This window comes from Pagrus pagrus (genome assembly GCF_965226575.1).
Source record: "Pagrus pagrus genome assembly, chromosome: 16".
In the NCBI taxonomy this organism is placed as follows: Eukaryota; Metazoa; Chordata; class Actinopteri; order Spariformes; family Sparidae; genus Pagrus; species Pagrus pagrus.
Window position 1 is genome coordinate 20,958,144 of NC_140200.1, and position 12,291 is coordinate 20,970,434.

The 12,291-nt window shown below is 40.0% G+C and overlaps 1 protein-coding gene and 1 long non-coding RNA gene across 2 annotated transcripts in view; one reads left to right on the top strand and one right to left on the bottom strand.

Moving 5' to 3' along the window:
* The first annotated feature begins 134 nt into the window (after positions 1-134).
* Positions 135-12,291, top strand: part of trdn (triadin) — a 38,393-nt gene continuing 26,236 nt past the window's right edge. Inside the window, exons 1-2 of the mRNA XM_084377009.1 lie at positions 135-646; positions 11,506-11,718. Coding sequence (XP_084233135.1) covers positions 628-646; positions 11,506-11,718 — 232 coding nt within the window. The 5' untranslated portion in view covers positions 135-627. The remainder of the gene's footprint in view (positions 647-11,505; positions 11,719-12,291) is intronic.
* Positions 3,465-7,906, bottom strand: LOC311271270. Its single transcript, XR_014624387.1, has 4 exons — positions 7,218-7,906; positions 6,764-6,809; positions 3,910-3,999; positions 3,465-3,627 (listed from the first exon to the last, which is right to left on the bottom strand). It is a non-coding gene; the product is annotated as an uncharacterized lncRNA (long non-coding RNA).

A 12,291-nucleotide genomic window follows, 5' to 3' on the forward strand; every position in this document is an offset into this window, starting at 1 on the left:
TTTAACAAATAAGATTGAATGATAGATTTGATTTAGATCTAATGAATTTTCAGTAAAATTAAATCACTGTCCACACTGTGATCACATGACTCCAGAAGCAACATTAGCTGGTGGGATAAAGTTACCTTGAAACTCTCTCTTCCCCTCACTTCCATCGTCCGTCAGTCCCTGTGGTCGATCTAATTCTGTCAGGGTGGGTAGAGGGGGGGCAGGCTGCTCTATCTACAACCCCAGCCCCACCAGTCAAAGGGCGAAGACAGCGACCACCTTAACTTGGTCTCTGTCGTCTCCCCAGCCTCATCCACTGGGACGGAAGTCTGCTTTCTGGACCGCCTTGCATTCATCTGGACCCATGAACAGTTTTGGACTTCTGGAACAAGAAAGGAAAATGCAGATTTGAGTTATGAGAGTGGAAAAAGAGGTGTAGCGTTACCAGTGGTGGACAGAGGGTTCGGGTTTTCAACATATCCTCAGTGCCAGCCATTCGCACGACGTAGCTAGATTGGAATTAAACACTGGGATTAAGTCGCGCAGAGGAGTTGAGGATCTACGATTAATATTCCTTTTCATGGCAACATAATCTGCACAAGGGATTTACTGTGGGAATAGAACTTTTATTTTGAAACTATGACCGAAGCAGTTGAAGGTAAAGTATCCTCACATTAAATATTATTATTCAATTTCAACGCTATTTCATAATGTACATGTGAAGCTCCTGCAGGGCTCTGTATGTTTTGTTTTGCACACAGTCCCTCTGATGTTGTGCTGTCTGGTGTGTAGGGAAATTTCATGATTGGAAGTATCTAAAAATACAGCGCTATCGTGTATCGGCTATTTGTAATGCAGCTTTAAGACCGCTGTGACATCTACAGTGCCCTATAGGATCAGTCAGCATCAACACTGTGCCTCTTGTTGCATGTAGCCACATCAAACGGTCGTTATTATCAGATTTTATCTTTTCATTGTGCATGGATAATGAAACGAGACAAGCGGGTCTGAAAGCAAAAAGCAGCTGTCGTTACTGTTAAAATCTGTTAGGTTGAAGTCTCATTAAGATTTAAAACCTAATAGCACACACATGCTGGTGTTTTCAGTTACTTTAGTCAAATAAATGTCTTCTCACTGTGGGCGTATGCATATTAGACTGACAGCCACATGACTCTCCACTTTGTTTCAATTCCCCTATTAAAATGAGCCATTTACATCAGCATGATTGGCCTTTTTTTTGACATGTCATTGTTGGAAAAGCATCATGTTCTTAAAAGTAAATACAGTTTTCTGACCTACGCATAGCTCTGCCTTCTTTTGACCTGACAAGAGAGCCACTCAACCAATATAACAGAAAACACCTTAATGATGAAGATAACAAGATGATTTTCCTTGAGCTAAGACATTTTTCTCATGATACGTACATGTAATAATCGTATTTTCAATATTAAAAGTTAGGTTTTACGAAATAATTTTAACACCAGGTCCATTTTATCGTTTCCGGAGATTTCAAAGTTCAAACATGTTTCAAAGTCCTCATCAGTGGATGGAGCTGGAGAACTGAGAGCAACATGAAAACTGAACAAACTCCAACCGATGATGAGGACAGTGACATTTGGTTAAAAGTTCTGGAAAAGGCTAATGAGAGTCTAAACTATTATTTTTTGTCAAGCTTGAAGCACCGTCCATGCTCAAAAATGATGCTGTTATGGTTTCCATGTTTATTCTCTAAAAAAGCTGAAACAAATAACATGTGATTATCTCATTATCTCAGGAAATACAATTGCTGTCTCATGATCCACTAACAAGAAAACAAACAGTGGTAAGAGACCTACTTACTTTGAATTTTAATGTTTTTCTCTTGGAGATCTCCTCCCTCTCACATGGCTAGGAGAACTGACTTGGACAGACTGTGACAGACTGACCATCCATTATCCTGTTAGAGATAACAATCAGTTTTTTGTTTCAGAATATGTGCTTCAAAACAAGTAAAATTAGGAACCATTTTGTGTCAGTTTAGTCCAGATAACAACATCTGATATTTTGATATAATAATTAAAGATAAAAGATATTAACGAGTTTTACCAGTGAACTGATCAAAAAATTAAATGTTTTGGAGAACGAGAATAACTTTTAGCTTGATCTGGCTTAGGAAATCTAAGATGTGCTGATACTTTTCCAAAGCAAATATTTATGTCAAAGGGTGTTATGCAGAGTTATGGCAGCTCAGTGAATAAGCAAGTGAAGTAGAACAGGGGTGTTTACAAAGCTTTAACTATGGAAACAGTCTATAATTGGGGAAGTGTATTGATGTAATCCATTTCCTTTTAGTCATTATTGAGTCCTAAACTGTCTAAATGGACTCTCTGCAGTGTTGACACTAACATTACAGTGGATGCACAACACTAATGCCACATGGAAACATGGAAACAGCTGCTTGAATCAAGCTCCTAACCTGATTAATACCACCATGCGCAGCCAGCCGGATCGTAAAGGTCTCTGCTGCACTTCATTCAGCTCTGTGCACTCATTAAGGAAATGTTATGACAACACTTCCCTGTTTTCTGACTGAATAGGCAACCACTCGCTCCTAATGACTGCTCTGAGTTGAGCTGTCATGGATACCCGGTGCAAGTAACAACAGAAATGTTATCCACAGTGTGCAGATAGGTCAGCCATAAAAGGAGGAATCGTGCATGGATGGCTGGTCAAACCATTTAGAGTTGGGTTTAAATAGTGGTGGTGGAAAGAGACATCAAGGTGAAGGGAGAAGGAAAGATCTACCAGCTATTCATGTTTTAAGGCCCAGTTAGGGTTGCTCACTAGATAAGTTGTGTGTAATTTTGAGTGTTTTGCTGGAGATGCTCTCAGAGTATGAAAATGAGCACATTTCATGACACTCTAGACACATAGATTTAGGAAATGTTGGCCCAATAGTGGTACCTGAGGAAAGAGCAACAAAAAAAACAAAACAATGGTTTCAAGGTAATCATAAGCACAATGTACTATCTTACAATAAGGCCACAGAGCAATATTTTGACCTGACAGTCAAAAGTCATCAGAAAAAGTCAACCCCTGAGATATAATCCTATCGATTTCAAATATTATCAAGATTTGACCAGATGTTGTCAAGATATGTTGCTGTGGACTATAGTCTTGGATAGAACAACCAATGGACCAGTCGGCCAGTAGGCATTCTTCTGATCTCATGGCTGATGGCCATAACATTAAACTTCATGAACTTGAGAGCAGAAACCTGAATTAATCAGGTTTCATCAAAAGAAACAGCAGCAATAACTCTGCAGGTTAGAAAGGATAGAAAAGGACACGTTCAAATCTTTCCCTAGAAGCCTCCAACAGGAAGCCAAACCCTCTTTATACAACAGCCACTACTATAATGTCCTGTGTGAATTATTACCATCTATTTACTCAATTTTGTGTCTTAACAATGCTGTGCTTATGGTCTGGTTAGGTTAGGCACTAAACACACGTTTAGGGTGAGGAAAAAACCTATTTTGAACTACCTGGTTTTGTAGTCACAATCACAGGCTGGATATACGGATGAGGTCGTCTCGAACAGTTCACTCGCCTGGCAGGAGTCCCAATCAGGTCTCGCTCTACCAGCATCCCTTCCTCCTCCTGATGAGAGGTTGATATGATATGATAATGTGAAACATAGAACGTTTTTTTGTTTGTTTATCCTAGTTTCAAGTTCAGTGACAGAGTTATGGAAAGGAAAGACTGACTGCAAGTAGTTAAAAAAAAAAAGAAATTCATATGGTAGAGAGGTCATCCACCCACGATAGTTAAAATGTTTCTTTATGTTCGTGTTTGAGTAGGGTGCTTGGGATTATTCATAACTTTTTCCTGAAAAGAGCATATTTGACAACATTTCAGACATTAAGTCACACTCACACAAACCTCTAGTGACCATCCAATGGCCACGTCGATCATCCAACAGTAGCCACTGTGAGGTTTCGTCTGCGGCCACTCATGGTATGTTGGACTGACCTGTGACGAGGTTAGACAGAGGTGTGTGTGTCTGTGTGTTTGGAGTGCTGCTAAGCTGTTTGAGTCAGCAGTAAAGGAGCAACTTACATTAGCTGCCAACAGTGAGCTGAGGAGAGTCAACAGGTGGCCTGAGCTTCCCCAGTGCACCCACAGCAACATTAGCAACTACACTGTTACTGAGTATACATGACAGAAATAATCAATTATGTTGAATGAAAAATAAAATGCTGCATTATTGAAAAGGAGAGTTTGAGGGTACAGTGTAATACTAAGTTATTGCAAACCTTATAACTCCAATTTTAAGGCAAATGAAAATACAAAATAGATTGCACTGGTTTCTGGATAGCTAACTGGTAATAATAACAACACTATGCAAAACTGGGTCAGCATAGAGAGTGTCTAGGGAACATTGTCAGAAATGTTTTACCTTCTGCCAGTACATGGTACTCGACCCACTTCCCACAGGTTCAGGTTCAACACTTTCCCTGTTTAAAAAGTTATACCTGGTGGCATGAATTAAAACTTTCAATACGGATAATAGCACTTGAAATGTACATATACTGAAAACGTGTTTATGTACTGAGAAAATTATGTTAGCCTATCTGTTTGCTTGATAAGAAAGACAAGGTTGGTTAAAAGAGAAAATGTAGTCTATGAAACAAATATGAATGAAACTTAACTGAAGTTATTAATACTTATCAGTACAATACCAGCTTTGCCCCCACAACTAGGTGGTAGATGCACAGTTAAGCAGCTAGCTAAACTTCCATTTAATGTAATGCATCTGAGGCTTTTACTGGAGATAAGTGCAAAGTGAAATTCAATACAGAAACAAGGAAAATGGGTTCACAAATGTATAACGTTAGACTAGCTAGCAGTCAAAACAATATCAGTGAAAGCTCAAAATGAAGTCCAAAAAGATAGTAAAATACAGTAAGTAATTTAGCAAATACATTAGTATAGTAAAAGAGACTGTTGGTCTACAAAAAGTACAATACATAACAGCTAGCTAGCAGTAAGTAACTGCTAGCTTTGTTGGAAGCTAGCTTGGTTAGCACTAAACTGGTGACAGATACATTGAATTAACTAACTAAATCACAACTAGGGCTGGGCGATAAAATGATCTCATGGTAAAATTTTCCACAATAACGATGATACATTTATGAAATTTATTTTCAATAAAGTTATTTTTGAGTCCGTTTTCCTTTACCTAGAAAACACTACACCAACAGTCAATCACACAGCAGAGAAACAGATGCACGTGGTTGATACATGTTTCCGGCCCCTCCCACTCACAACTACTCAGAATGACGGTGACCACCTGTGTGTTTAGCCGACACAAGACAATGAGAGGTCTGACTAGTGAGAGTGCGAGGAAACTGACAAAGATGAAGAAATTGTACCGAAGAAAGGTCATACCACTTCGGTTATTTGGAAATAGTTCGGTTACCTGAAGTCTGACAAAGGACAGACCAGCATTAGGTGCAAAATGTGTCGGCGACCAGTCCTCAGCAGAACTGGAAACAGCACCAACCTCTTCTATCATCTCAAAAGGTACCGTCCCAAACAGTACTCTGAAAGTATGAGTTGGCGCTATCATGCTAGTGTCAGCCCCCCTCAAGTAGCCAACATCCCAGCCCCACCGTTTCTACAAGTCAAACTTCAGTTCAACCAACAGTTGCTGCTGCTTTTTCAGCCATTACCCCATATAGGAAGAAACCAAAGCGACAATGACAGAACCAGTGCAGTTACGTACTGTATCGCTAAAGATATGATGCCTATAAGCACGGTTGAAAAATCAGCTCAACGCAGAGTGTAGGTAAAGTTGGAGGAGCAGCTCCGATATGTCACCGCTAATATGTGGTCTGGTCGCACGTCTGAGCCACATCAGGTCTTACAGAACAGGAGGCATTAAAGCTGAACAACTACCTGCAAGCTCAATAATGTGCAATATTCAAACAATACAGGAGCATAAATCATCCTCAATATTTTCCTTTTTATTTTATTTTCTTTAATCAATGTTCAGTTCAGTATACTACCTCTAAAATGTTTGAGACACGTTTGAAACAAGCAATTTCTTGTACATATTCATCATTTTATTTATTTAGTGTTTAACATTAAGCCATTTGGTTGGTTGGTTGTGTTGAATGTTTGTCACCTATTCATTCTGACAATAAATAATTGTATTTTTTAAACCATAATTAACCTTCTGGTTTGTTTTGGGTTCTGTCCTAAGGAAAATACTCCAATTCAACATTATTATTGTTAAATATACTGTATATCGACATCGGTCAATATTGAAAAACATATTGTGATAACAGTTTCGGCCATATCGCCCAGCCCTAATCACAACTCATTAATCATGAAACAGCTGTAATAAGTAAAATAATACTTACAGGTAATTCTGCAACAAGGGCATTTCAACAGTAGATACATGATGTTAATTGCTTGGTCACAGTTTAGGCGACACAAATGGTGGAAAATAAAAGATGCTTTTCGAAACAGAAACATCTGTCAACTGAAACTGACTGTTGGTTCAGACTCTTTCACCTTTACACATTTATTGATAGTTCAGTGTCATTACTCCACACAGGCAGCCATTTAAAAAAAAAAAAAAAGTCTGATAAACCCACAGTACACAACCTGCCGTGTACCAAACAAGAGACAACTTGAGTGACTAGCCTGTGGAGCATGTAGCAGCTAAGCTGACACGCCAGGTGACCAAAAATGAGCTACTTAAAATGACAGTGACTTTTGGACTTACATTTCTCAGGGGGGCTGCAACATGACTCCAAATCAATGCTCTGTGTCTGTTGGATGTGCAAACAAGTTTACATTAGCCAAACTCCATGAGACAGCTGCTTGCTAAGACATTTGTGCCATTTTCCCGGTTATGTCTGTAAAAACCCAGAAGGTTGTCTTAATCCCCCCACTGCATATAACTGTATGTACAGTTATGCAGCTATCTTTGTTAAACACACATCAAATTGAAGGCTTTAAGGTGAGGCTTTTATCGCATTGACAATGAGACATAAGTGTAGAGAGCAGAATACGTAACAGCTACTTAGCACAGAAGTTATAAATTACTCAAAGTTAGCTAAACATTAGCCTTTGATAGTTGGCAGCTAGCTTGGTTACCCACTAGCATGGTCAGAGAAAAACTGTAACTAACTTATCAAAACTCATCAATCATTAGTAATAAATTAAATTGGACTTACCGATCAACAGGGACATTTTGAGGACTTCCGGTTGTGGCGTCTACCTGAGCAGCAGCAGGACTTGGAGCTCTGACCTACTGGGCCCATAGTTGTACTCCCATTTCGACTAAGAGTCACCAAACTGCCAGCGTCTGTCCAAATATTGCCTTAACAAACAAACATAAAACTAAACCGAGGAAAACGGGAGAAGTTGGCGACACCGCAGATGCTAACACAGACGCGACGTCGCTGAACAGGGAGGGGGTGAATGCTAATGGTAGCTGCCAGGTCGAGGACGAGGCTAACATTTTAGCAGTCATAAGTTTATTGAGAGCGGACATTTCTACTCACATACGAGAAGTCATATCATCCAACCAAGAAATAAAAGAAGCAATTACTGCTTTCTTTGAGAGGATGACCACGGCCGAGACCGCATCAGCAAACCTGAAGACGATGTCTCCAGATGATTACCAGGTGGGCAGGTTCCTCACAGTCCCCCACGCGCCATCATCATGAAGTTTCTCAACTGTCAAGACAAGGTGAAGGTGATGAAGGCGGCTCGCGAAAAAGTAAAGGTGATGTTTTTCCCGGAACTGTCCACGGAGGTACAGAAACAACGGAGATAATATAACGAGGTGAAGCAACAGCTCCGGGAATTAAACTTGGACTAATGTTTCCGGGTAGGATGAGGATTTTCCACCAGGACAGCCAACACCGTAGACATCCCTATGGTCTATAGCCTGCACTGAGCATATTGTTGCATAATTCATTTAGTTAAGCTATTACGTGACCACTATGTTGTTCGTAGTCGGAGTAGTAACAGTAGGATGTTTTCTCTGCTGCTCCTAAAGGATCAGTGACTATAACTAAAGTGTAGTTATTTTTCTGGGAGGGAGGGACAACTCTACTAATAACTCGTGTGCCAGGGGCGTCACCTTGCTCGTGCATAAATCCATTACTGAACCAAGATTTAATTCTGGTTAATCTATATAGACCAAATAATGACGAACCAAACTTTTACAATTAGCTGTTTCTATCTCTCCACTGCACGGTGACATAATAATAGGTGGCGATTTCAACTGCGCCCTAGTTCAGATATTTCTCACCCAAGAAGCAGGAAGATTACACATCAGTTTATGCTTGAATTAAATTTTAAAGATATTTTGAGATCTAGAAACCACCACAGAGAGAGAATATTCATGTCATTCTACTAGTCACAATTAGAGCCCGACCGATATATCGGCTGGCCGATATTATCGGCCGATATTAGGCATTTTCCAAACTATCGGTATCAGCATTTATAATGGCCGATAAATGAATATTTAAAAAATAAAATAAAAACGGACGAAACACCCTTCAACTATGTTATGAGTGTTGGCGTTCCATGCTTGAATAACAATTAAAAGAACATCCCCATCAGTTCTCTTAACTCAAATAAGCATGACAATATTTGTGACTACCATGTCCAGTTTTGCTGCTGTTATGTGTAAAGGTGCGTTCACACCGGACCTTTTATTTTTGTCGCTGGCGACAAGTTTACATATTAAGTTAATGCAAACGAGCGACTGAGCGATTAATCGCTCAGGCGAAATGTCGCTGGGGCTCTGAGCGACAGCGTCCGAGCGACGGAGCGAAAAAACGCTCTGTCGCTCGAGTTGAGAAACCCCAACTCTCTGGCCGTCAGTCGCTTGTCGCTCAGCGCTGACTGGCTGCCGTAATCTATATGTAGGCCTAATTATGACAACTACTGAAACCATGTAAACGTAATACAACTCCACCGGTCCGGAAGAGCAAAGCCGGCTTTACGTTGACACACACAAACACACCCACACACACACCGGAGACAAATGGCCAGGCGCTCCTCAGCTGGGATGGAGCGCCTGTAGTTGGTGTCCAACCCGGCAATCCTGCCTCCGATTCTCGCCAACAGCTCGTCAAACTGGGCCGTTGTCAGCCGCGTATACCGTTGAAAACGGGAAGAAATGAGCGCCTCCGAGCGACGTGAAATTCACTGGAATCGCTTGAATGACGTTATCAGAGCGATCTGTTGAATTGTGCCGACGAGCGACTGCAGCTGAGCAACCGAGCGATTTTTTTGGAGTGACATGAGCGACAGCGACAAAAATAAAAGGTCCGGTGTGAACGCACCTTAAGCCGAGAGTGAAACTGACTTAGCTAGTAATTTTGATGTTCTTCTGTTCTGTTGTGACAATAAAACAAACAAGTTTATTTTTAAACTGCATTATCATTTTATTTCAGTGAGGACTCATAAATAACTACAAATTATACAAAAAACATGTTACGGAAATGTGTTTATGTTTTGTTACGCGTTTCTGGATTTATTTTTTTCTATATATATATATATATATATATATCGGCCTATATATCGGAATATCGGATTTTTAAATCACCAAATATTTGTATCGGTATCGGCCTTAAAAATCCTTTATCGGTCGGGCTCTAGTCACAATACCTACAGTCATATAGATTACTACTGTCTCTGGATGCAGAAAAAGCCTTTGATCAGGTTGAACATCTCCATGAAGTGCTTTCTCATTTTGGTTTGGCAATTACTTCTCCGCTTGGATTAAAATATTATATAACAACTCTGTAGCTTTGGTGGCAACTAATAATATAATATCACAGGGCCAAGGTTGCCCCCTTTCCCCACTCTCGTTTGTGCTTGCAATAGAGCCATTGGCAATTGCTATTAGAAGCAACCAAAATATTATTGGTATAAATATAAATAATCTGGAGAATAAAATTGGACTGTTTGCAGATAAAATTATTGTGTTTTATCCCATTTGGAACAGTCATTACTCACTCTGCTTGACACTATTAATACGTTCAGTATTCCAGATTTAATCCACCTTCACACACCATTCAAGTGTTTTCAGGTAACTTCACTTACCTGAGCATCAAAATTACACTTAAAATTGATAATCTAGTAGCTGCAAATTATGATCCTGTGATCGAATCAGTGACAGAATTAATTAATAGATGGTCAGTGTTACCAATTTCCATGATAGGCAGTATAAATATTCTCAAGATGATTGCTCTCCAAAAATTTCTTTACCTATTCCAGTCAGTTCCTCTCAGTCCTCCTACTCATTTTTTGGCAAGAACGAAAAGCACGTTTTGCGAGTTTATCTGGAACAATAGACGGGTTAGGCTTCGCTTATCTTTGCTTTATCTCCCCTATGAAAGAGGAGGTCTGGGACTTCTGAACCTTCAGTGGTATTACTGGGCCCAACTTTCTACTGCCTCCTGCTGGTTCCAACTAGGAACACCATTATCCTGGGTAAGCACTGAGAGATATAATACATCTCCTCTGCCTGTCAACTCATATCAGTACTCAGCTAAACTAAAAGAACTTAAAAAACATACGCAGAATCCCTTTGTTAAAAATACAATACAGGCATGGTATGAAGTACACAAACTACAAGTATGTAAATTGTCTACCTTTGATAGAATTTGGTAGAAGGCTTATATCATTTTTAGTAGGGGGACAAAGCCAAAGAAACGTTCTTGCCTTAAATGTAACATTTCATTTGACATTTATTTATATTTCCTTTTTGTAACATGCTGATATAAACTTTAGACCACTAAAACCAACACGTTATAATGCTCTGTCAAAAACCTTTATAGGAAGATGCCTTGCCGCTACCCTGCACCTTAAATGTTCTATGATTGTTTGTTTCTATTTATGTAATGTATATGAAAAATTCAATAAAAACATCTGTTAAGCCTGCAACTCCCCTCCAGTTAGTTAGAACCGACGAAGCCTCTTGGATGAGAGGTGGGACGTCTCCAAGAAACTCAAACACGTCCAGTTGCCTACAATGCAGCACTTAGAATAATCATCAGTGATTTTCTCCAGCGTCGGTGATGTTTTGCTGCATACTCCCCCCAGTTCCTCTAAGTGTTCTTACCAGTTATCAGATTTACACTCCATATAACTGTAAAATACTGAATAAATGGTGAGTTTTTACCATGTAAAGACAGAAATCCTTGCTTTGAGATGGACAAGTCCTTCTGATTCTGACTAGTTAAGAAAGTACCTCAAAATACTACATGAAACTGTGAACTGTGTTAACAAAGACTAACAGCCCTGCAAGAAATAAAGATATGTACGTACCTGACAGTACATCCAAAACAAATGAATTAAACCTGTGTGACATTGTTGATTTTGAAAATATCATTTTGAGTGTGTAGATTCCTGGATATTAGGGATGGTGAAATAAAAAACTGTTCCATAGAGGACCATATTTAACGTGCTTCATCTGATCCCAGTTTCTTTGCTCCTCAGCGCGGACATCGACCACCACCACGATGGTCATTGACAGCAAGAATGGAGACGCCGGGTCAGCGTCTGCGCGAGGGTCCAAGAAAACTTTTACAGATGACCTCTACTCTACCTTCAGCTCCCCACTGGCTTGGATCTTAGTTCTGGCTCTCATCATTACGTGGTCTTGTGTTTTTGTCATCATGTTTGATCTCATGGACTACAAGACCATTTCAGGTAAGGGCAGGTGTTCGCTGTTCATTTCCAACCATTGTCAGCTCTATAAACTACATTCCCATACGACAGCCAGCTTCTACTCAGCTCAGTCACGCAGATTCTGGTTAAGTGTTGGTACACTATAGGCTGTATTCTGGCACCAGATGGCCAAATGTGGGCTGGCTCTGGCTCGTATATGCCAGATGAGCTTGGCTTTGAGGGTTAGAACTTGGATGAATTTGTAAAAACAATTCAGCTCCAGTAAGCGGCACTCAAACTGTTTTTTTGCAGGTATTCCTTTCACACTGCATATAGCTCTGACAAACTTCACCAATATGGTAGGGGAGCTCGTATGTGGCCTGAGAGGTGAAACCCTGGGCAAAAATAGTCTGTAAGGCACTTGCCCACAGCACTTTCTGCACTGATATGCAATAGCATTTCTATCTACTCAGAGCATCTCTAATCTAGATTTCTGCAGACGGCAAGAAGAAACGGTTCAGAGAAGTTTTAGTATATCAACTTGAAACTATAGAAGTGAGGCAGATGAGCGATGTAACACATTATTAATACTTTCTTTAATTTTCTAGCACAGCG